The following is a 26,609-nucleotide window of genomic DNA, read 5'->3' on the forward strand; positions in this document are numbered from 1 at the left end:
CTAGAACATGTAGCCATGACTACCATCTCTCTTCTAGAACATGTAACCATGACTACCAGCTCTTCTAGAACATGTAACCATGACTACCGGCTCTCTTCTAGAACATGTAACCATGACTACCGGCTCTCTTCTAGAACATGTAACCATGACTACCGGCTCTCTTCTAGAACATGTAACCATGACGACCGGCTCCCTTCTAGAACATGTAACCATGACTACCAGCTCTCTTCTAGAACAGGTAACCATGACTACCGGCTCTCTTCTAGAACATGTAACCATGACTACCAGCTCTCTTCTAGAACATGTAACCATGACTACCAGCTCTCTTCTAGAACATGTAGCCATGACTACCGGCTCTCTTCTAGAACATGTAACCATGACTACCAGCTCTCTTCTAGAACAGGTAACCATGACTACCGGCTCTCTTCTAGAACATGTAACCATGACTACCAGCTCTCTTCTAGAACATGTAACCATGACTACCAGCTCTCTTCTAGAACATGTAACCATGACTACCAGCTCTCTTCTAGAACATGTAACCATGACTACCGCTGTGATGACTTTTCGTTGTTTCATCAGCTGAAGCCTTCAGATGAAGAACCGTGATATATATTCTGTAGATATATACTGTAGATATATACTGCAGATATATATTCTGTAGATATATACTGTAGATATATATACTGTAGATATATTCTGTAGATATATACTGTAGATATATACTGTAGATATATACTGTAGATATATACTGCAGATATATATTCTGTAGATATATACTGTAGATATATATCCTGTAGATATATACTGCAGATATATATTCTGTAGATATATACTGTAGATATATATCCTGTAGATATATACTGCAGATATATACTGCCGATATATGTTCATTGGAGAACATTTTTAAACATGCATTCAAATGGGTGATTGATTGGTGATTAAGCATGTAGGGGAGTCAGTCACTGGTTCAATCCCTGCAACAGACGACGTGTCCATCCCTGTCATAGTGTCCTTGAGCAAGGCACCACTGAACCCTAATCTGAAGAAAACAATTCCTACTTACCCTGTGTGGATATTATGGCGATTGAGTGAACCAAGATTTCCTTTATAGAATTCCCAGAAAGTGTTCAGTCAAGTGTTGGAACGCTGTACGTCACATGGATGTATCATCTCAAACTGTGCGTATGGGGCACTCTGTCGGTGACGTTCAATAACTGGTATTTAATTTGAAACCGGACCGATGTGGTTCTTAGTCTGTGAGATTCGGTATTCTCTGAGCGTCAGCTGAAATGATCCTGTAATGTTACGTATGATAATTGCATTGGGAATCATCACCTTTTGGGGGTTAACTGTAAGAAAAAATACTTTGTTTGGAAAAGCCTGAGACAGCTGGCTGTAAAACATTTTATATTTGTTAAAAAGATTATTTTGGGCTTGAATTTTCTATATAGAGGGTTATTCTCTTATGTCACTCAACCAAAAGAAAACGACAAAAAAAACATTTTTGTACATAATGTAAAATGAAATTGTTACTCGGATACTATTATGTACAATAATTATTTTACATTGCAATAGTTGTCTTACTAAATACAGATATATTAATGACATTCTGAACTTCTTCTGTGGTTTTGAAATTATCTAAGAGTATATATAGTTGATAACGTTGTTGAAGGGACATTGTGACATTTTGTATTTCAACAAATCAGTTTGCAGTTGAACCTGAATAACGCTCAAGCCAGCAGGAGGCGCTGTTTGGAGTTCAGCTGCCAGGTGCACACATCACCTTAACTCAGATTGTATGGGAAAATCTTAACTTAAGGTTTCCTTAAAATAAAATGTTTTGCACAAAACACCCTTACGTCTTCCTTAAGGTTTCCTTAAAAATGTCCTTAAAGTATTTAAGGTTTTCTCCTGATCTTGGTCTTATATTCAAGCGGTCTCCATGGAAACTAGAATTGATCTCTGTTCACTGCAGTAAATTACTTAACATCTTTCCTGGACTAAGTGAACCGTTTAAGCGATTCTGTGCAACAGCCTTAAGTAATACCCTCAGCTAAGGAGACATTAAACCTTAAGTGTCCTACTTAAAGGAGAACACTTGAGCTGCTTTGTGCAGCCGGCCCCCCGGGGAGCTGTACTGGGTGCAATGTCTACGTCCGGTTACTTCACTAGGAAAAGTAGTTCAACTAAAAAAAAAAAAAAATGTGATTTGTTACACTAAAAGTACTTTGAATAAGTAGTTAGATTACATCCCAGTTACATTGTGGAGCATCATCAGGGTGAGGTGTGTTTGATTTAGGGACCAAGGCAGGAGAAACCACACGGAGCAGGGTGAGGTGTGTTTGATTTAGGGACCAAGGCAGGAGAAACCACACGGAGCAGGGTGAGGTGTGTTTGATTTAGGGACCAAGGCAGGAGAAACCACACGGAGCAGGGTGAGGTGTGTTTGATTTAGGGACCAAGGCAGGAGAAACCACACGGAGAAGGGTGAGGTGTGTTTGATTTAGGGACCAAGGCAGGAGAAACCACACGGAGCAGCGTGAGGTGTGTTTGATTTAGGGACCAAGGCAGGAGAAACCACACGGAGCAGGGTGAGGTGTGTTTGATTTAGGGACCAAGGCAGGAGAAACCACACGGAGCAGGGTGAGGTGTGTTTGATTTAGGGACCAAGGCAGGAGAAACCACACGGAGCAGGGTGAGGTGTGTTTGATTTAGGGACCAAGGCAGGAGAAACCACACGGAGCACCGTGAGGTGTGTTTGATTTAGGGACCAAGGCAGGAGAAACCACACGGAGCAGGGTGAGGTGTGTTTGATTTAGGGACCAAGGCAGGAGAAACCACACGGAGCAGGGTGAGGTGTGTTTGATTTAGGGACCAAGGCAGGAGAAACCACACGGAGCAGGGTGAGGTGTGTTTGATTTAGGGACCAAGGCAGGAGAAACCACACGGAGCAGGGTGAGGTGTGTTTGATTTAGGGACCAAGGCAGGAGAAACCACACGGAGCACCGTGAGGTGTGTTTGATTTAGGGACCAAGGCAGGAGAAACCACACGGAGCAGGGTGAGGTGTGTTTGATTTAGGGACCAAGGCAGGAGAAACCACACGGAGCAGGGTGAGGTGTGTTTGATTTAGGGACCAAGGCAGGAGAAACCACACGGAGGTCTGCTGAGGGTGTGTTTGATTTGGGGACCAAGGCAGGAGAAACCACACGGAGGTCTGCTGAGGGTGTGTTTGATTTAGGGACCAAGGCAGGAGAAACCACGCGGAGGTCTGCTGAGGGTGTGTTTGATTTGGGGACCAACGCAAGAGAAACCACACGGAGCAGGGTGAGGTGTGTTTGATTTAGGGACCAACGCAGGAGAAACCACACGGAGGTCTCCTGAGGATTGTTGAGGTGGAATCAGGAAAATGCACCATTTCTTGGGGAATATGTAGTTTGTAATGAACTACCCAAATATAATGTAGTTAAACGACCATTCATTCTAATGTTCTATATGTGAAACTATCTGTGTGCTGCCTTCTTGGCCAGGGCCCACTTGAAAAAGAGATGGACGTCTCAATGTGATTATCCTGATTAAATGAAGGATACATTAAATAAATACAGTTCGGTTTATGGATCAAATTGCTTATATCCAACTTTTGACCAGAAAACCTAAACGATTAAAACATCCTACGAGGTGTTTCAACCCAACAACTGGTTTCATGAGATTATGACTGAGATTATGATTTTGATATTATGACTTTGATATTGTGACTGAGATTATGACTGTAAAATGATGACTGAGATTATGATTTTGATATTATGACTGAGATTATGACTTTGATATTATGACTGAGATGATGACTGTGAGATTATGACTTTGATATTATGACTGAGATGATGTGGCCCCACCCAGCTAAAAGCATAGGCTACAAAGAAACCTTTCTTAAATAACTATTTAAATATTTAACCCATGCATGTTAGATGAAGAAAAATCTAAATATAGACCAATTTTCACTTGCATTTAAAACTGTGTACCAGCAGATGGCGCCACAAACCCGTAGTCAGCCAGCCTAAAGTAACATGTCACAGCCATAGAATAAACGGTCACAGCTCTCAGACTTTGATTGATTGATTGAAAACTTTATTAACTGATTGCAGAATGGGCACAGTACAGTACAGCTCAATACATACAATTGTTAAGGGGATGCAGACCAGAGAAAGACTTTCGTCTTGTTTACATCAGGGTCCCCCATTTTCAATTCATCGTAACATATATGACATACATGACATACAGATAGACAGTAGACAGTAGACAGACTAGTTCCAGAGACTCACAAGCAAATAAATAATGTACCTTTCGCCTCGGACCCCCTCCTCTACCGGAGGACATCCTTGCAGAGGAGGCCCGGTGAGAACATAGCCAGCATAATGTTGGGTAGAGAAGCAAATTAGTCTTCATTTAGCTGGGGACACTGTCTTTGAGGGGGTGACCCCAACTTTGAGAGCCTCTCTGACCCTACCAGACGAACCCTCATCTGGGTTATTCCTAATTCTGATATTGAACAACGTCATTAGCATTCTAATATGATTTGTTTGCAGTTGATCTATGATCCGTTTGCAGTTGGCCTATAAGTCTTGGAGCATATTATCTTTAGGTCATTGTGAAACAGTACTGAACACACTGGAGAATTAACACTGCTGGATTTGTTTCTACTGTACCTGTCAAGAGGCCCTGTTTCCGTTGGCCGTTTTTCCTTTGAAAGGTGTTCTGTAACGTCCATGGTTCACGGAGTCGACTTTCTTTCCCGATTGGTTTCAAACGAAAATACGGAAGAAAAATAAAATTGCGGTGGGCTGACGGCACGTTAATTATTCTTTAATATTATTGTATTATGGTATGTCTTGTTATATGTAAAATACAAAAATATCACAAAATATAATAGATCGCACAGCTTCCATGCCATCTTTTAAGGTTTATTTTGGGAGAGTGACGTCACAGCCCAGCCAGCTGTCACTCACGTTTCACTCGACGGTTACAGTACATTACAGGATTATGTAATGTATATTATGGTTACAGTAGGCTACAGCAGACGTTTGAGCACGGAGGAGATAAAACTGGGAATGAGGTTAATGCTTGCAGGACCAAAGAGATACCAGAGGGATTATGAATGGTTGGAATAATAACAGAAGGGATGCAGGGATGCTATGTGAGTAGCAGGCGCTAGCATTAGTTGTTAAGTAAGTTTGTTCTGTAAGCTGTTATCGTTAGCCAGCACATCCAACATTAGTTAGTTATTGGCAGCCTATGCGCTCTGAGACTCCTGTACTGTAACATTAGTTGCCTAATAATAGATCGCACACTATATACTTTATACTTACTGTATATATTTATTAATATATAAATTATATATGTCTTGTGACCCCAATGTTATTATGTCTGTTAATATATTTTAAGATATTTGATTATAATTTATTTGATTTAACTTGTCATGTCTTATTTTATTTATTTATTCCTTCAATTATTCTTTAAATTATTATTAGTGTATTATGGTATGACCGGTGGCGCACCACGTCGTACACGTACATACGCTCAGCGTAACCTTCGAGTCCGGCCGGCGGCCCAGGACAAGTGCTGCACGTCTTCCCCGTCTCTCTCCCGTTTCCAAACTGTCCTATCCACAATAAAAGCGCAAATGCCCTAAAAAAACACATCTTTAAAATAAAAAAGGACAAAGTGCAACATCCCACAATGCAGAAAGCGTCTAAACCTCAATATCCCATCTTGCCAGTTTGGAAACCATGAGTGAAAGCTGTGATGTTGCGAGGGGATGAGCGAGTGATGTAGAACAATAATACATATAACCATGGCTGTATGTTTTTTGCACATAGCACTGGTGCACTGGTGCTACAGAGGTTGATAGTTTACCACGAGTATAACACGTCTCTAAAATCTCTAAAAACAACCACAAGTAGTGCAGTTCATTACTTAAATAGGTATGTGACTGGCAAGGGACATGAATCTTGCATACAGGGCACACAAAATCCAAACCTTAACAAGAAATGTTTTCAGACAAAAAAAAAATCTTTATTTGCCCATACTGGTAAATTGCAGGGACATAACTGTATACAAGACATCAATATGTTACGCTTCAAATTAGCGGTGATAATCTGTTTAAATTTGTCATTCATAATTTTTTGATTGAAAGTGTGTAAATCACTAATAGAACAAAAACAACAAACACACACACACACACACACACACACGTGTCCGTGTCACAGATCTAGCATGTCTGCTGGCCACTTTTTCATATTTGGCCTTATAACATCGTTATGCACAGGATCCATTGATCAAATTGTATGTTAATAAACCCTCTGGCTAGCAAGTTAATACATATGGTAGCATGGAGTCTGCATAACTTCATAAACACCTAACTCCTAAACACCTAAAGAAGAACACAGGTTATATTTCTTCTTCTGGCTGAAAGTGTGTGAAATCTCTCACTGATATCAGCTCTATATGGACGTTCATTTTAAACTATCTATATATAAATAATAATAATAATAATAATAATAATAATAATAATAATAATAATAATAATAATAATAATAATAATAATAATAATAATAATAATAATAATAGTGTTTTCTTTCTCTCTTTCCAGCCCGCGATGGAGACCAAAGACTCTGATACAACGCAAGATTTCCTTTGGGAAGAATGAGTACAAATTTGAACCTCATCGGTAAGAGCCCAGCTCAAACGTCTGCACTGATAGTGTTTTCTCTCTCTCTCTCTCCCACTCTTCTCTCTCTCTATCTCTCTTTCCAGCCCGCGATGGAGACCAAGGAGGAGAGCGAGGGGGGCATCTCCGTCAACCTCCCCGTACTCAGGAGAGATGCGGGAGCAGAAAGCACTGGCGAGCCAGCCAGATGCATGGAGGATCGGGACGACTGGAAGCACCGATGGAGGGCCCCGTCCGAGGACGACCTAGATAGAGACCAAAGACCCTGATACAACGCAACAGATGACCAAACTACAAACCCAGCCACTCCTCAGCCAACGAGGGTGACCCTCAGCTGCATGGCAGAGGAGCTGAACTCCTTCTTCGCACGATTCGAAGCGAGGCCAACGGAAACAGCCACACTGCACATCAACGCCACCCCCGAGGCGGTGCCGACAGAAGCAGCCTCGCCACACTCACCAGCCCTCAGCAGCATCATCCTCACGGAGCACGAGGTGAGACGCACACTGAAGGGAGTAAACCCTATAGGAAAGCGGCGGGGGCCGGACGGTGTCGTGGGACGGGTGCTGAAAGACTGCGCTGACCAGCTGACGGGGGTCTTCTTCGCTAAGATCTTCAACCAGTCCCTGTCCCAGGCCATCGTCCCACCCTGCCTGAAAACCTCCATAATCGTCCCGGTCCCAAAGAAGAACTCCATCAGTTGCCTGAACGACTACCGTCCAGTCGCACTCGCCTCCCTACCCAATGAAGGTCTTTGAAGAGACACTCAAGCCCCACATCATCTCTAGCCTCCCACCCGGACTAGACCCCCACTAGTTCGCCTACAGAGCCAACAGGTCCACGGAGGACGCCATCGCCACGACTCTCCACTCTACCCTGTCCCATCTGGAGAGAGCGGGGGGGGGGGCTACGCACGGCTGCTCTTCGTGGACTTTAGCTCTGCATTCAACACCATCCTGCCTGACAGACTAGTGCCCAAACTCATGGACCTTGGACTAAACCATCCCCTCTGCCGGTGGTCTAAGGACTTCCTCTCTGACTGCCCCCAGAGGGTCAGGATAGGCCCCCACACCTCCACAGCCATCAGCCTCAGCACCGGATCCCCCCAGGGCTGCGTGCTGAGTCCCTTATTTTACTCTATTTACACCCACGACTTCACCGCAGTCCACCCCAGCAACACCATCATCAAGTTCGCTGACGACACCACCGTGGTGGGCTGTATCTCAAATCTCATCAGGGTCCCCCATTTTCAATTCATCAGGACATATAAATCAAATTAAAACGGAATGGGTTAAACAACCATTTAAATAAGCAACTGGAAATTCGAGATAAAAAAAAGACTAAGACAGCCAGACAGTCTGACAGTGTGTTTCTCTGGTACTTTATTCAAATACATACTGTAACGTGTTCTCTTCCTCGCGTGATTTTCTTTCATAGCCGCAGTTTGCGGAGACGCTCTCTGATTGGCCACTGACGTTTCTGGTCATGTGACGTGTCTGAACGCACCCACCGTGACGTCATTATGTACGTTTGCGCGCGGCTCCGGCTGGCGGCACAGTATTTTTGCAGGTTGCCTACGAGGTGACTTGAGCTGAAACTCCGCCTGATAAACGCTTATAAAAGTTGTAATTCGTGTTTTAAACGTTATCTACGTGTTGCTACATGTTCCGTAAAACATTCCACTCATCCTGTGTACATTGTGTTCGGATCCAAGACCACTGACCCACTCTGTATTAGTTTAGTCTGGGAGAAAGTAGGCTAACGCTAGCTCCTGTACAGCTAGCTGCTAGCTCCTGTTAGCTCTCTCTCCTCTCAGCTCCAGAGCTCCAGCTGACTGCAGTCAAGTTCTGTTCTGTTGATCAGCTGGAACCAAGCTGCTTCACACCAAACCCAGTGATGTGCATCTGATGTGTGGAACACAGGTATGGAGATGTTTGTGTCTGTTTCTTTTCAACACGTTGTTCTATGTGGAATGAAAGGCTGTAGGCCTAGTAGCCTTCTAGCTAATCCACACCAGTTCAGCTATATAAGGTGAGTCTGGCTGGTGTTTTGATTGATTGATTGATTGAAAACTTTATTAACAGATTGCAGAATGGGTACAATACAGTACAGCTCAATACATACAATTGTTAAGGGGATGCAGACCAGAGAAAGACTTTCATCTTGTTTACATCAGGGTCCCCCATTTTCAATTCATCATAACATATATGACATACATGACATACAGATAGTCAGTACTGCTGCATCTATACATTTATGACATACCAGATTTGCAAATACAGTACTGTTTGTGATACAGAAGGAGTCAAGAAAAGGGAGTATATACATTTGACGTAGAAACTGTACATTGGAGGAGGTTGGGTGGGGGGGGGGGGTTGAGTACATTGGGATATTGACAACCATACTGGGTAATTTACATTGGGGGGGGGGGGGGGGCACACTGTATAAACAAGCAAAACTGTACATTGAGGGGGGGGGGACACTGTACAAACAAACAAAATTGTACATTGGACTATTGACAAAACCATACTAGGTAAATTACTGTACATTGGAGGGGGTTGGGTTAGGATATTTACAGGGGCCAGTGTTGAATTGCAGTCTCCCGTAGGTGTCCCTTGAGAGAGGTTTTGAAAGTGGGTAGTGATCCACATTCCTTTACAGCTTTGGGTAGGGCGTTCCACATTGATGTGGCATAATTGCGAAACGTGTTTAGTCCCTTATTTGAGCCGAATCTGGGTTTAACATGATTTGTGGAGCTCCCTCTGGTGTTGTGATCGTGGTATTCACTGACCTTTGGGAAGTATTTTGACATGTACATGGGTACCTTGGTCGTGTAGTGTATCTTGTAGACCAGGCCCATTGCAAGTTGCTGTACTCTGTCGTCTACTCTAAGCCATCCTAGGTTGTCAAAGTGGGCAGGGGTGAGGTGGGTTCTAGGAGTAAGGTCAAGCAGTAGTCTGACCAGTTTGTTTTGAGATGTTTGTAATTTTGTTTTTAGCGCCTTTGAGGTGCTTTGGTACCATGAGGTGCAAGCATAGTCGTAGTACCCCTGAATGAGTGCTCCTGCCAGAGTCTTCAGGGTATTCTTGTTTACCAGAGAGGAGATCCGGTACAAGAATCGAGTTTGTTGGTTGACTTTTTTTTATTACATTGGATGCCATTTTGTCACAGGAGAGATTAGCCTCTAGGATGGAACCCAGGTAGGTAATTTCATCTTTCCTTGTGACAATATTGTCACCCACTGTAACTGAGAAGCCGTCGGTCTTGCTGAGTTTGTTATTTGAACCGAAGAGAATGGACTCTGTTTTGCCCATGTGTAATGATAGTTTGTTATCAGCGAGCCATATGCAGATTCTGCCTAGTTCCGAGCTGAGGGTTTTTTCAACCTGTAACTTGTGTGTGATTGTTATTATAATAACACAACACAGTTACATGTTGTTCTAAGGTTACTAAAGCCCTATTTGAATGTTAAGAATAATACTGTGTGATTATATTATAATGTGTTTTATTTTCATATTTGTTATAGAAGTGGCTTAGAGTAGACGACAGAGTACAGCAACTTGCAATGGGCCTGGTCTACAAGATACACTATACGACCGGGGTGCCCATGTACATGTCAAAATACTTCCCAAAGGTCAGTGAATACCACAACCACTACACCAGAGGAAGCTCAACAAATCATGTTAAACCCAGATTCGGCTCAAACAAGGGACTAAACACGTTTCGCAATTATGCCACAACAATGTGGAACGCCCTACCCAAAGCTGTAAAGGAATGTGAATCCCTGCCCACATTCAAAACCGCTCTTAAAGAGCACCTACGGGAGGCTGCAATTCTAAACTGGCCACCGTAAATGCCCAAAACCCCCACCACCTCCTAATAGACAGTCTCCTCCCCACCGCACGTATATATTCCCTCCCCGCCGTATGTATATTTCTCTCCCACCCACCCACCCCCCCCTAATGTACAGTCCCCTCCCCATCATATGTTTACATTTACATTTACATTTAGTCATTTAGCTGACGCTTTTATCCAAAGCGACTTACAAGTTCTGTGCGACAAGACAGCAAGAAGGGTATAACTCTATCAGCTGAGTAACAATGTTCATCAAAGTGTTGCGTGTTACAGTGTAGGTTAGTTTATTAGGACAAGTGCATGACATTAAGGTTAGTCGGGGTTAGATTTTTTTTTTTTTTTTTTTTTTTATCATTTCAGATAATGGTTGAAGAAGTGAGTCTTTAGTCGACGGCGAAAGATTGGACGGGATTCGGCTGTCCTAACTGGGATGGGTAGTTCATTCCACCATTGTGGGGCAAGGACTGAGAATAGGCGGCTTCTCTTTGATGACCCTCCGGGAGCTTGGATAGGAGTAGATCTGAGGCGGCCAGAAGACGCAGAGCGTAGGGGTCTTGAGGGTGTGTAGTTAGAGACCATTGACCGGAGGTAGGCGGGAGCGGTTCCCTTTGCCGCACGGTATGCTAGGTCGAGGGCCTTGAAGCGGATACGTGCAGCAATGGGGAGCCAGTGCAGGTCCCTAAGAAGTGGGGTGACATGGGCTGACTTCGGTAGGTTTGAGATCAGGCGGGCCGCTGCATTTTGAATGAGTTGAAGAGGCTTGGTGGCAGTGGCCGGGAGGCCAGCTAGCAGTGCGTTGCAGTAGTCGAGGCGGGAGATGACTGTTGATTGGACGAGGAGTTGGGTGGCTTCTTTTGTCAGGAAGGGGCGTATCCTTCTGACGTTGCTCAGGAGGAATCTGCAGGTTCTGGTTGTCGCTGCGATGTGAGCAGAGAAGTTCAACTGGTCGTCGAGGACAACACCAAGGTTCTTGGCGGTCGGCGACGCGGTCACAGCTGCATTCTCGACTGTGATGGAGAGGTCGGTCAGGGGGGAGGATTTGGCCGGCAGGTGGAGCAATTCTGTTTTGCTTAGGTTCAGTTTGAGGTGGTTGGTCGTCATCCAGGCGGAGATGTCGGACAGACAGGCCGAGATCCGCTCAGAGACGTGGATATCTGAGGGAGGGAAGGAGAGGAAGAGTTGAGTATCATCGGCATAACAATGATATGAGAAGCCATGAGATGTGATAATGTTACCCAGTGATTTAGTGTAGAGGGAGAAGAGAAGGGGTCCTAGGACCGAGCCCTGGGGGACACCCGTCTGGAGGGGGCGGGTGGCCGACAGAGTCCCTCTCCATGACACTTGGTAGGAGCGGTCATTGAGGTATGATGTCAGCCATGTCAGCGCAGATCCAGCCACTCCCATTCCTGCGAGGGCCGCGAGGAGGATCTGATGGTTGACTGTGTCGAAGGCTGCAGATAGATCTAGGAGAATCAGGACAGAGGAGAGGCCTTTCGCTTTTGCTAAGTGAAGTGCCTCTGTGACCGCAATGAGGGCCGTTTCTGTGGAGTGGCCAGTCCGGAAGCCAGACTGATTGGGGTCTAGGAGGTCATTCTGTAAGAGATAAGCAGTAAGTTGGTTGGATACAGCACGTTGTTTTAGAAAGGAAGGAGAGAAGAGAGACAGGGCGATAGTTGGCTATGACGGTGGGGTTCAGGGTATATATATATATATATGTATATACTCTGTCAGGATCTAGGGGTAACAGTACTGTATATTGGAATACCGGTTATGTCACAAATGTATCAGTACTAAATACCTATATGTCCCTATGCCATACATGTTATGTATGTTGTGTATGTCATAAATGTCTATATGAATTGAAAATGGGGGACCCTGATGGAAACAAGACAAACGTCTTTCTCAGGTCTGTATCCCCTTAACAATTGTATGTATTGAGCCGTACTGTATTGTACCCATTCTGCAATCTGTTAAATAAAGTTTTCATTCATTCAAGTGAATATGGGTCATTTAATATTTTTGTTAAGATTGTTTGTGGAATTTAGTTTAGTTTTTTTCCAAACAGAATATATACAGTATAATAGTGTAATTTGTAACACAGTATTTTCGGATGCCTATGAGGTGAAACCAAGCAACTGCACACCAACCCTAATGATTGTGCATCTGATGTGTGTCACACAGAGACCTCCAGTAAATGAGCCTGATACCCAGTACTGCCTCCTGCCTGATTCATGGTCTGGTTTTATTCTTAATCCCAGAGGGGAAACATGGTTTGCCACCAGAGCGAATACAAATACACAAACAAGAAACAATTACATACAGTACAAATTACACAACACAGTAAATAGAAGATAAGAAGAGAGCCTCTCAACACAGAGCTAGCGGTGTTCGTTAAAGAATTTAACCGCAGCAGGAACAAAGGACCTTCTCAATCGCTCAATAGAGCTGAGGCATCAGAATCGCTAATGAGCTTCGCAGAGCATCAAATATATTGTACAGAGGGTGGCCTTCAAAAAATTGGTGTTCAATTTAGTCCTAGTTCGCTTGGCAATAATGATCTCCAAGGAATCAGGAGGGAGGCCAATCACTGAACCAGCATTTTTAATGATTTAATTTATATGTTTTTTGTCCTTGATGCTGGAAGCGAGGGGTTTTGTTTCGCTCCAGCTGGAAGTGAGGGTCTGAGCCGGATACCCACACTTTACAGTTTAGAAGCAGCTTGGCAGCTCTTAATCCCTGCGTTCTACAGCCTGTGATAACTCCTGTTGGGAGTCGCGCTGTTTCTATGTAAACTCCGCGAGCAACGGGTCCAATAATTGCGTCTTTAACATGCTTTATATCTTCGTCATTACTATATGCCAGTCGAGGTTAAATCAGTTTCATGGAGTTCTAATAGTGAGGAAAGGGGAGGTCTCCCTCTCTCTTTCTCTCTGTACGTTCAATGATGATGATCAATGAAGTAGCAAAAATGTACACTATAAAAACGAACTTCATAGTTGATGATAATAAATATTTCACTTCATTAGCAAAAATATTGTAACATCAGACATTAAGTCTCCTATAAGCTATTCTCCCTCTTGTGTGTGTGATTGATTGATTGATTGAAAAGTTTATTAACAGATTGCAGAATGGGTACAGTACAGCTCAATACATACAATTGTTAAGGGGATGCAGACCAGAGAGACTTTCGTCTTGTTTACATCAGGGTCCCCCATTTTCAATTCATCATAACATATATGACATACATGACATACAGATAGACAGTACTGCTACATCTATACATTTATGACATATCAGATTTGCAAATACAGTACTGTTTGTGATACAAAAGTGTCCAGAAAAAGAGTGTATATACATTTGACGTAGAAACTGTACATTGGAGGAGGTTGGGTGGGTGGGTGGGGGCTGTACATTGGAGGTGGGGGGGGGGGGGGGTTGGGTAGGGGGGACACACACATTTTACACTGTACATTGGAATACTGACAAAGCCTTACTTGGTCATTTACTGTACAACTAGGTTAGGACATTTGTAGGGGCCAGTTTCGAATTGCAGTCTCACGTAGGTGTTTTTTGAGAGTGTTTTTGAAAGTGGGTAGTGATTCACATTCCTTTACAGCTTTGTGTAGGGCGTTCCACATTGATGTGGCATAATTGCGAAACGTGTTTAGTCCCTTGTTTGAGCCGAATCTGGGTTTTACATGATTTGTGGAGCTCCCTCTGGTGTTGTGATCGTATTCACTGACCTTTGGGAAGTATTTTGACATGTACATGGGTACCTTGGTCGCGTAGTGTATCTTGTAGACCAGGCCCATTGCAAGTTGCTGTACTCTGTCGTCTACTCTAAGCCATCCTAGGTTGTCAAAGTGGGCAGGGGTGAGGTGGGTTCTAGGAGTCAGGTCAAGCAGTAGTCTGACTAGCTTGTTTTGAGATGTTTGTAATTTGTTTTTTAGTGCCTTTGAGGTGCTTTGGTACCATGAGGTGCAAGCATAGTCGTAGTACCCTTGAATGAGTGCTCCTGCTAGAGTCTTAACACTTTGAGCGCCACACCTGGTTTTCCGTTTTACCGCTTGAATGCCACCATCTGCGCCAATGTTAACATTAATATCGCCTAATCTATGTTTTAAATTATGGCTATGTGTCTAATCTGCCCATCGCATTATCAAAGACTATTTTCCAGTCAGTGCTGTGAAGGCAGATTGTTTTTTTATCGCATCGTTTCCATTTCAGAGCAGTTAGAAAAGCCCCCGTTTTGATATAAAAAACAGCTCATTCTGGAGCATTCTATGAAAATCGTCTTTTAGTGGAATATTCCACAACGTTGATATTCGTCGGCCTTTTTATGAATCGTTTTCAAATAAACGCTAGATGATCAATATTATACGTGCACGCAAGCACATTACGGCCGCGCACTGATGATCGCTCCGTTGATTTCCTCACAGACTTTTACAGTGAAACCAAAAGAAGACATTTCACAAAACAGCTTATAACTTCATCAAACTTACTCTGATTATCCTACCACTGATAACATAGAGTCCTTACCTGACATCAGATGGTATCCAACTGGTATATTCCAATTCCTGATCACCATTCGAAAAAATCGATAAGTGTATGGATCCAACGCGAGACTGTAGATCTCCATGATCCGCGGGGATCTGGGGCTCCAGAATGAACTGTGGTAACCCCGGCTGGATCAGTGAACTGGAAAATGTGGAGTACCGGATTTTTTTCCCCATTCATTTTCATTGAGTCCAATCCAAAATCACTTACGTCATCTGGGAGACGACAGGGGGCGCTTTTTTCCACAGTGATCACCGGCGCAGCTCGGCTATACTCGGGTAGGCTCGGGTGATGCAATAATTTTTCAGATCGCAAAATTTTTTTTTTTTAAATTCCGAGAAATCTCGTGAGTGACCACCTATAAAAAAAACCCGAGAAATCTCGTGAGTGGCACGGAAAGTGTTAAGGGTATTCTTGTTTACCAGAGAGGAGATCCGGTACAAGAATCGAGTTCGTTGGTTGACTTTTTTTATTACATTGGATGCCATTTTGTCACAGGAAAGATTAGCCTCTAGGATGGAACCCAGGTAGGTAATTTCATCTTTCCTTGTGACAATATTGTCACCCACTGTAACTGAGAAGCCGTCGGTCTTGCTGAGTTTGTTATTTGAACCGAAGAGAATGGACTCTGTTTTGCCCATGTGTAACTAATGATAGTTTGTTGTCGGCGAGCCATATGCAGATTTTGCTTAGTTCCGAGCTGAGGGCCTTTTCAACCTGTAACTTGTTCTTGTCAGAGACCAGCAGGGCTGAGTCGTCCGCAAACAGGAACAAGTTGCAGTCACAAGCTGACGACATGTCATTTGCATAAATTAGGAATAGTAGCGGTCCTAGTATGCTTCCTTGTGGAACACCACAGCTCACTGTGAGGGGGGGGGATAGGGTACCGTTTACCTCCACCATCTGTTCCCTCCCCTCCAGGTAGGATTGTATCCAGCTCACTGATAAACTATCAAAACTAGGGATGCTCGATATTGGCTTTTTTACCGATATTCCGATATTGTCCAACTCTTAATTTCCGATACCGATATCAACCGATACCGATATATGCAGGGTTTTCCCCCCCCAAAAAACTGAATAATTTCAGGTAACTAATCATTTCACTGGATATATATATAACAAATATTGTTATTGTTTTTTTCTTTTTTTAAACCGATACCGATATTTTCCGATATCACATTTGACTGCCGATATCGGCCGATAATATTGGTCGGCCGATAATATCGGACATCCCTAATCAAAACCAATTGCTTTTAGCTTGTCTATCAGAATGGTGTGATTGACAGTGTCGAAGGCCTTTTGTAGGTCCAGCATGACCATGCCGCAGTATTTGCCCGCGTGTGTGCATACATTTACTATATGCTACTCTTTTTCACATGGATTAGGCTAATTAGCTTTAACAATCAAGTCAAGTCAAGTAATTTATTTATATAGCATGTTTAAAAGCACAAGAGCCAACTAAAGTGCTGTACAATCAAAGCTTAAAATCAATGTCCTAATATAAAATACACAAATACAAAAATACAAAAAGGCACAGCAGGACAAGACAGTACATTCAGAGAATAGGACAGTAGGACAACACACGGATAGGGGAACACAAAGTACAGTAGCACACAGGGGACAGAGGAGCATAAGAAGAGATACAAGAGGGAGGGGTCAGGATAAAATTGCATGAGAGTGTGTGAGTTAGGGTGTGGGAGAATCAGGGTTTATTGAAGGCCAGGGAATAGAAGTGGGTTTTTAGACCAATCCTGATTCCTGAGCCTATTTGATTCAACAGGAAGATATTGATTTAAATATGTATATAGTCTATATATAATTTTTTTTTATCGTATCTCCTGTGCTGGCACAAGCACTACCATGGAGTGGAGAGATGACACACAATACATATAATAATTAATGGAAATATACTGAAAAGCTATTTATGGCTGGTAATAATCTCTGGCTGGTCTTTTTTAAATCTAAAGCTAAAAAGGAGGATACACATTAAACATTTTGAAATATTCAATTGAAATAGATGTTTTGGGTCAATTAATGATTAATCAACTAATCGATAAAATAATCAACTGATTAATCGTTAACAAAATAGTCGTTAGTGACAGCCCTAGTCCGCAGTATAAAGAACAAAGAGGAAGGGAGCCAAAACTGTTCCCTGAGGGGCTCCAGTTTGTGTCCAGATGGCATCTGATACTATATCATCCAGCCTAACAAACTGAGGCAGAGGAACAAGATATTTCATGCACCAGGTGCTGGTTGAGTTATGCAGTTTAAACTGGATATTTTTGTTTGCTAGGATATGTGGCTGGATTGTATTGAAGGCGCTAGAAAAATACAAATCAGCGCATCGTTGACTCCTACACTCTTCCTGTATGCAAATTGCAAGGGGTCTAAATAAGGTGCCACCTGCTCCCTGAGGTGGCCCAGCACAACCCTTTCAAAACACTTCATAATGTGGCATGTCAGAGCAATAGGTCTCAGGTTAGTGAGGCTCTTATGCACATTGTTCTTTTTAGGAATAGGGACGAGACATTGCAGGAAAAACAGGTGAAGACAGAGATAGAGAGAAAAGAATGAAAAACATGGCACAACTGGTCAGCACAGACCTTAACACATTGAGTGCCACGCCCCTTCCGGGAAGTGACCACTTCCGTGCCGCCCATTAACCCCATGTAAACGTAGTTGTAGTTTGTACAACTAAACCTATATTTTATAGTATCGCTATGGGTCTAATGACACCCTCGAGTCTCATTGAGCTACTTCTGGTCAACGTGCAAAAAACAGATTCTTTTTTCATTTGTACATTTCCGTTTGATACCGTTTTGAATATGAACATAGTCCGGCCGCTTCTGAGCAATTCCAGGGAAAATACATGAAAACAGCGTTTTTGTGTAATTCAATAGACATGTTGTCATTTTTCGCCTGATTATCGGATCTTCCTGAAATCAATGCTAGATCATCACTATTATCCTTTGTGGTGCACGCATGCAATGTGGTTTAGACCGGCGCCCCCCCCTCCTGTATCCCAACGGCAGAACAGCCAGACACATGAACACATATCGCTTCAATCGCAGTAGAAATAAATATCAGATCAATGCAAGCTTTCATATATTTATAGTGTCCTTACCTGGTCTCTGAAGTAATGAGAAAAAAAAAGAATCCAATAATTTCATCGCCATTCCAGTTATCCACAGCGATCGTGCCGCAGACGTTATTGGGCATTGCTCTTCAACGGGTGGGCGGGGTCAGTTGTCCAAGCCATCCCTATAAGCGTGTGTTTTGCCGGAGTGTTTAGGACCCGCCCCCACGCCGCAGCTCGGTATAGAAAATAAACTAACCTGTTTCTAACCGGGTGCATTACTGGCCGAAGGCGTTAGAGGGCGGTATAATACCGTCTGCCAGCTTAGACACACTCAGAACAGTATGCACAAGGTGCCCCGCTGAATTATGAATGGATATAGATAATAAAATAAATACTGTGACAGAAACGTAGATCTACATTTCCGGCACTCAACGATTGGACGACAGAACCGTAGATCTACGTGAACGGCACTGAAAGTGTTAAGGGTGGAGCGTGGATAAATACCATCAGGCCCAGGGCCCTGTTTACCTTGATGGAGGTTAGGGTTACTGGTCACACGGACCTTGAGGGTGCAGGATAAATACTAGGGGTGCACCGATGTATCGGTCGGGTATCGGTATCGGCCCATAAGTGCCTTGTTGACTGCAATCAACCTATCGCCCGATAAGATCGAATGTGCCGATGGCAATAGCCGATAAATATCCATCAATTTGTGTCGCGTCAAAAGGCAAAAAAAAGTTCAGTCGCGTCCTGCACAACGCCGCCCCCAGTCCCCCACACACACACAAGCTACTGCATCAAAGTTACTACTAAATATTCAACATTCTCTTTTGAGACTCCGCTTCAGACTCTTATCATTTGGCACTAAAAGCTAAACATTGTCACCGATATGGCTGTCCGCAACATGTCATTAATTGTGTACGCGAGGTGGTCGCTCAGTGACGACGCTAACGTGAGCTAGGTTAGCTAGCATGAGCTACCGGGAGATGGAAAGACTAACGTTACTGGTGAAAATGTGATTTACGTTGGAATACTCCTTTGCCAACTTGCTGTACTTTGCTTGCAGGTATGCAGCCATTATTGCTGGATTATGAATAGCCCCAACTTTAGCCAAGGTAACGTTATGGCTAAACCTTTTAATGTTAGTTAACGCTAGCTTTCGGTTAGCTGTTCAATGCTAATAACACAACCAAGCGAACCCATCAGAGCTCCCCGTCAACACCCCTCTCTCGGGAAGATGGCATTTAAGAAAGTATCTGCTGTTAAAATGACAAACATTCGTTTTGTGGCATTAACGTTATATAGTTAGTGTTACACGTTCAATAACATCAGCATAGTATTTACCCCAACATAGCAAGTAGCCAGCATTACTCGTTCATACTAGCTCAGTTCCTTCCGTTGCTCATAGAGCCCTGAGTTGTACCCAATCCATTCTGCAATCTGTTAATAAAGTTTTCAATCAGACAAATGTATAGAAAGGCTTTGTTTTATTATAACATTCGTTGCAGTAAAATCATTATGCCTCGTTTGGTCATCCTGTGGAGCGCAGGTCGGCGGGGCCGGGGAGCTAACGTATTAGCTACGGTAAGCTTGTTGTGGTTCTCGCAAGCAGATCAATGGCGGCATGCCCGGAAGTAGAAAATGAATAAACGCTTGCCGATTGGTGGTAAGAACAGCAGGAGGTGGGTGCTAGCGGTGTGATGTAATTGGCCGAATCGACTGTCAATCAAAATTGTTCTATTGCATTGGTTGAGAGCTCTGGTTGAGACAATAGTATCCAGCTGCAGGCCGGCAGACCATACTGGGAGAGGGATAGTGAGTGCTACATGGCATGGTGGAATTAATACCATAAACATATTTCTTGATGTTTCCTTTTTTTAAGTAAAGAGGCCTACAAATACAAACATACACATACAAATATACAGTAGTTTCATAAAAATTAAAAAAAAAAATTACCAAAAAAAAAAAATATATATATTAAAAAAAATAATTACAAATATTTTTTTTTGCCACAAATATCGGTATCGGCCGATTGTGTTAGTTGAACAATCGGTATCGGTGGCAAATTTTCATATCGGTGCATCCCTAATAAATACCATCAGGGCCCTTGTTTACCTTGATGGAGGTTAGGGTTACTGGTCACACAGACAAGTCAAGTCAAGTCAAGTCAGACCTTGAGGATGCAGGATAAATACCATCAGGCCCAGGGCCTTTGTTTACCTTGATGCGCTTAACACATTGACGACCACGGCTTGCAGTGTAATATATGGCTGGAGGCAGGGTTAGAAATTAAAAAAAAATTTCAAGGGCTTTTTTTGCCCCCCTTAATTGATTTTCGGGGGCTTTTTTTGTATTTCGGGGGCACAACATTTTTATAATGAAAATTAACATAAAGATTATAAAACATTGTTGACACTTTTTTTTACAGTCTTCGTCCCCATGTTTGATAACGTAATGTTAATGTCTCCATATATAGGGCTCTACGCTAACCTTTTTCCCAAGGAGCACATGTGCTCCTAAATAAAATTTTAATAAATAAAATCTAAATACAAATTTAGGAGCACACAGAAATTTAGGAGCACAGTGACAATTGTTCAAGTAACACACACACACACACACACACGATGTGTGACATCATGGCTTGGTTTCATGTTTTGAGGTACCTTCAATTATCTGTAAATAATACATACATACTCTATCTAAATAGATTAAATATTATTGTCCCTGAGGGCAAGTTGTGTTGTTGTCTTGATATATCTACAAATAGCAGACGAATAACCGGTTGCCTCTGGATCAATGAATGTCTAATATTGAATAATATTATTAGATATTTTATTTTTAACATCCCTAATTCCAACAGTCAAGAGGCTTGTTTCAAATTGATGAAAAACCCCACACACGCAACGTTTGTGAGTATAGGCTCTGGCCAGATCGATCAATGAAATACGTTGCGCATATCAGCACTATATCAGGCAATAATGGACAGTAAGGGAAATACAACATTGTATGTGAAAGAAAAGTGGGAAAGAGAGTTGGAAATAGAGATAACAGAGGAGGAATGGTATGACACATGTAAGACACAACAAACAACCACAGGATCAAGGATATGGAGGGAGTTTGGGTGGAAAAATATAATTAGATACTTTATAACACCAGAAATACAGGGCAATTACACACCAGCAAAGAAAACATGTTGGAGGGAGTGTGGACAGGAAGGGGTGAACCATACACACATATTCTGGGGATGTCAGAAGATAAGGCACTACTGGGAAGAGATAGGAGGGATAATAAATGAAATAATAGGATACGAAATACCCCAGGGAGGCCAAGTGTTGTATTTGGGGAATCTGTCACAGGAAGGAATCCAAGGGGAAGACAAATATTTGATTAAGATATTGATAGTGGCAGCCAAGAAAGCTTTAACTAAACTGTGGTACAAGGTAGAAGTGCCGACAAAGGATCAATGGATAGAGTTGGTAGAGGGGATACAGGAAATGGAGAGAATCACACATCTGCTGAGGCTGCAAGAAGAAAAGTTTGAATGGAAATGGGGAAAATGGGAAGAATACAGGAGGGGAAGTAACGACATCACAGAGGTTTGAAAAGGATACAAGGAAATGAATAAAAATGTAAATAAATAATGCAAATGTAGAAGGGACCGAAGGACCCATGTCACACTTTTTCTTTACCCATTTTTTGTCTATTTGTTTTAATTTATGTACTGTGTATTGTCTATGAATGTTGTCTATGTATGTTGTTGAAAAAATGAAAATAAAAATTTAAGTTAAAAAAAAAAAAAAAAAAAAAAAAACGTTGCGCGCTCAGCGCTGTGGAATGAAGGAAATGCGCATCGGGATCGGATTTGGATATTATTCTTTGGAGTTGTGTTACAAATGGAACGGTCTTTCCCCGCGAACACAAGTGACTTAACGTTAGACAGGTCGCGCTATGCAGATGCTTAGCTTGCTAACGTTAAGATAGCAGTGTAATGCTTGATGAGAGCAGAGCGCTCTGTCTGTGTTCGCATCCTCTGATTCCTCTCAAGTGCCTGTAAACACGCAGCGGGCCCCGCCTCCCTCCTCCTTGGAACAAACATTCCACCCAAAAACTGAATTTCAGTCCAGTTTCAATCTGAACTATTAACAGCGGAGCTGTTTTGTAATCTTCACAATCACTCGTCTGTCTCGCACACTGCAAGTAAATGATTTTTCCGGTTTGCACACACACATATTATTAGGGGCAAATACGAGGGAAATGCTCGCACTGTAGAGCATATATATAATTATATATATAATTAGTAAACTGTCGGGGGCTTTTTTTGCCCCCCTTAACTGATTTTCGAGGGCATTTGGTCAATTTTCGAGGGCATTTTGCCCCAAGCCCCCGTTAATTTCGAACCCTGGCTGGAGGACAACGCTTTGTCAACAAACCGATGTACTTTCTAACGGCTATATATATACTTTATAGTATTGCTATCTGTCCATTCTCATTGTCACTTGAGTGCATAAACCGTGCCTTCATAATGGCTTAAAGAAAATAAAAATCCATCGGTTGGTTGTCATTTTATAGCGCCGTGAATATAAGGTTTATCGCAGTTTTCGTCTAGTCTTTTTTTCTGGGGAGCTAGATAATAGGCTAAAGGCTAGTCACGTTATATCAAACGCCATTTCTGCTGTATATATACGAATGAAATAAAACAAACTGCGTAGCATCCGGACTATTACAGAGCATCTATGGATGAAATGGGGGCAGCAGGGGATGCCGATTACTATTATTGATTAGCAATACAGTGTGCGTTCAAGTAGCCATTTTCACTGATCGATCACGTTGCGTTTTAAAACAATGTCCAATCCAGCTGTAATTTGGGAGAATAGTATCCTACCGTCAGGCCATGTGATCGCCGGCAGCATTTCGTCATTAGTCATCGGAATCTGGTAGATCGATATGTCCATTGGCTGATCATAAATCCCATTATTCCAGGCTGAAATCTGCGTTCGGTAACGTGATCAAAGACGGAGTATGTTCGGCTGGGATCGAGGCTCATATGAAACACCCACAGACAGTAAAACATTTTTTCAATCGCCCTCAATGATACTGCAGTGGAGCGATGGCGCCCCTAAGCGGATCTGGCCGGTATTGCATGTTTCGAAAATCAAATATGCGGGTAGGTCCTGCAAGTCGATCGGGGACGTTAATAGCGTTATTAATATGGAATAAAACAATAACCACTCTCCGGTCCACAACGCATGGCACCGTAACACGTATAAACTCGTGGCTGGTCCTTAAAGTGTTAAGCTCCTGATGAACCTCTTCAGTAGAAATATCAATAGGGGGACCACTGTCCTCAGGACTAGGCTGAGCCAGAGAGGAGAGGATACTCTCCTGCTCAGCTGAGAAATAAAATCTGTCGAACCTAGCAAAGAACTGGTTTGCAACATCGATCCCAGAGCCCGACCAACTGGAATTGTTGGTCCAATCAGTGATCGATTGAAAGCCTTTCCAAAGGCCCCTGGTATTGGTTTTGGACATTTGTCTTTCTACCCTATCTCAGGGATTAAAGCGCTCCGTCTTGAGACGGATTTCCGTCAATTTGATTCGGAGTCGTGACGGATTTTCCGTCAATTGGCTACCTGGTATAATATGATTTGTAGACTGCGAACAACATAAGCACCCGCCAAGCGCCAATGGCGGGCAGGTTTTAGGTTTGGCGAGTGACAATGAAAGGTCTGTCCGCCACATGGCGGGTAACCAAATAGTCATGTAAAATTATTAAAACTGCGGTGTGTTTTGGTCTTATGACAGTCGCCTTTTTTGCAGCCCTCGCGCGTTAATCTCTCCTTGTTTACAGACGTCGCATCCACCACCTGCTTGCACTGTAACGTTACGCGCGCCTGCTATACCGATTAGCTAACATTAGCTTAAAACCTGTTCCACCCCACGGGACAAACGTTTTGTTTGTTTGTTTGTTTATTAACACAGTTAAACAGAAGTAAAAACAATACATAATAAGTTATAACGATTGTGAAGGAGAAGTTAGAAGCCTGGAGGCTTATCAAGAACTTCCCCTGTTTTATAAAATCAAACATACAAAAATACAAAAATATGCATATTATAAAATACCAGAATTATTAAAAAGATTTGTGTTAATACAAACATACATACACATAGAGCTGCCGCGGTATTGATATTTTCCTTACCGCACAAATTTGCGAAATATTTCGTACCGCGACGATAACCGCAAAAAAAAAAAAAAAGTTTGAAAGCATTTTTCCCCCCCGTCTACTCTTTATAGCATTATAGCCTGCCTCTAGTCTAATGGCGCTTTTCCACTGCATAGTACCTACTCGACTCTACCCGCTTTAGGTTCCTGGTACTTCGTTCCTTTTCCACTGCAGGTTATACTCCGTTTGTCTCCGTGTGGGGATGCAGGCGGGGCCGCTTGTGTACACTGAAAGCTCCGTGGGCATAGTTATGTCCGAGGGCTTGCAGCAAGCCAGAGTTTAACACAGTTTCAATCAATCAATCAATAACAACATTAACCAGACTCTCGTTGTGTCTATTCTGCTAAAGCTAACGTTACCTCTCATTGTGTCTATTCTACCAAGCAACCCAGGTTTAACGTTACCTCTCATGTATATCTGCTGACGTTAGTATTAGGCTAATAACTAGGGATGCCCCGATCGATCGGCCACCGATCATTATCGGCCGATAATCAGTATAAATATGCGATCGGTGATCGGTGATAATGCTTTATTTTCGCCGATCGTCAAAACCGACCTCACTCGCTGTCTCAGTTCTGTCTCAGACACCGGGTGGTGCGGCGTCTGCTACTCCCGCCCGCCCCTCCCGCACGCATGTAAACACGGGTCTTGTCTAGTCTAGTGGGACGGGAGGACGGCGTCTCCCTGAGCTAACGTTAGCTACCGTTACAAAATGACCCAGTCAACTATTCACTTTTAGTTTAATACATGATGAGGCATTGTCTAACCGAACGGTATCTAGCCGGCTAGCTACTGATAGCTCCTGATATCAACAAATGCTCCAGCAATAGTCTAGTAGAGACGTGTATGATACCTCTGTTAGCTCATGTTAGCGCAAGTTAGTTCACTGTTCAAAACTAAATGTCCCATCCTCACCTACCTTGACATGATCTATTTGGAGATATCCACGGCACGTGTTATAGGGGTTAGGGAATCTGATATCGTAATTTGGTTGGCTACAGTGGCAAAGTTGAGGGAACGCATATAAGTTTGGAAATGGTTGTTTTGATTCTTGTTTTTTTTGCTGAGTGATGTATTGTGAGGGTGACTCATGTTGAGGTCCTGGGGTGAGCGGGGGGAGGGGGGGGGGGGGGAGAACGAGCGAGTGTCCATGTTAGGATGATCACTGTACAGTTGTATCAGTTGTTGTCTTGTCATGTGGTGTTGAGTTACTGTCTTATGTATTGTTGTTGTTGTATTGTGATATGTTTTGTTTCATGTTGGAAAAAAGAAAAGAAAAAGAAAAATATTTGATAAAAAAAAAAATAGTTCAATGAGGCGTTGTATTAATGTTATATATCCGGCTAGCAGTAGCTACAGATAGCTCCTGATATCAATGTCTTATAACACTGATTTGACGCGTATTCAAGCTGAGGGCATGTTGTTGTGAATGTGATCAATAGGGTCCAGCTGCAGCTCCGGAGAATCCTGGCCGTAGCTCGAGGCTACTCGAGTATAGGGTCCAGCTGCAACTCCGGAGAATCCTGGCCGTAGCTGGAGGCTACTCGAGTACACACAGACAGTGGAGCTTGTTGCGTGGTGGCGATGTCTCGCAGATAATACAAGTACAAGTCTAATTATATAGTATATATATTTTATAAAAAAATGTTTTATATAAAATCATTTTTAATTTTTTTTAATCAAAAACGATCAGTATCGGTATCGGCCGATATGGCTCACGACGATCGGTGATCGGTATCTGTGGCAAAAAACGTGATCGGGGCATCCCTACTAATAACAACAACAAACTTAACACATCAGCGATCTTGTTGTGACACTAAACTCTCCGCTCGGTGGTAAATTGGGTTGATGTCGGTTTTGTTTCATCAATAAATGAGGCAGAATACACAGTGAATCCATCCTTTTTTGTTTATTGCACTTGGTGCTGTCGCAAACAAATCCTGAATGAAATGCATCCTTAGCGAGGCAGTAAAGATGGCAGCTTTCTGTTTTTGTTCAGAGGCTCCAACGTGTGACGCGTCTCTCTTCTGACCAATCAGTGGTCTGCAATGTTTCACGTGACTTTTCTGGTACCACTTCTACCCAATAGGGTCGCTTGGAACCGAGTAGGGTATATCTGCAGAGCCGCAAGCCCAACGTCTGGACGCTACTTTATTATTATTATAAAAAACAGCG

The 26,609-nt window shown here is 42.8% G+C and overlaps 1 protein-coding gene across 1 annotated transcript in view; it reads left to right on the forward strand.

Moving 5' to 3' along the window:
- The first annotated feature begins 8,308 nt into the window (after positions 1-8,308).
- The window catches only part of LOC311230973 (uncharacterized protein), a 40,379-nt gene continuing 22,078 nt past the window's right edge, over positions 8,309-26,609 (forward strand). The window contains exon 1 of the mRNA XM_084317428.1: positions 8,309-8,644. Coding sequence (XP_084173554.1) covers positions 8,630-8,644 — 15 coding nt within the window. The 5' untranslated portion in view covers positions 8,309-8,629. The remainder of the gene's footprint in view (positions 8,645-26,609) is intronic.

The sequence above is a fragment of the Notolepis coatsorum genome, assembly GCF_963971535.1.
Source record: "Notolepis coatsorum genome assembly, chromosome: 6".
In the NCBI taxonomy this organism is placed as follows: domain Eukaryota; kingdom Metazoa; phylum Chordata; class Actinopteri; order Aulopiformes; family Paralepididae; genus Notolepis; species Notolepis coatsorum.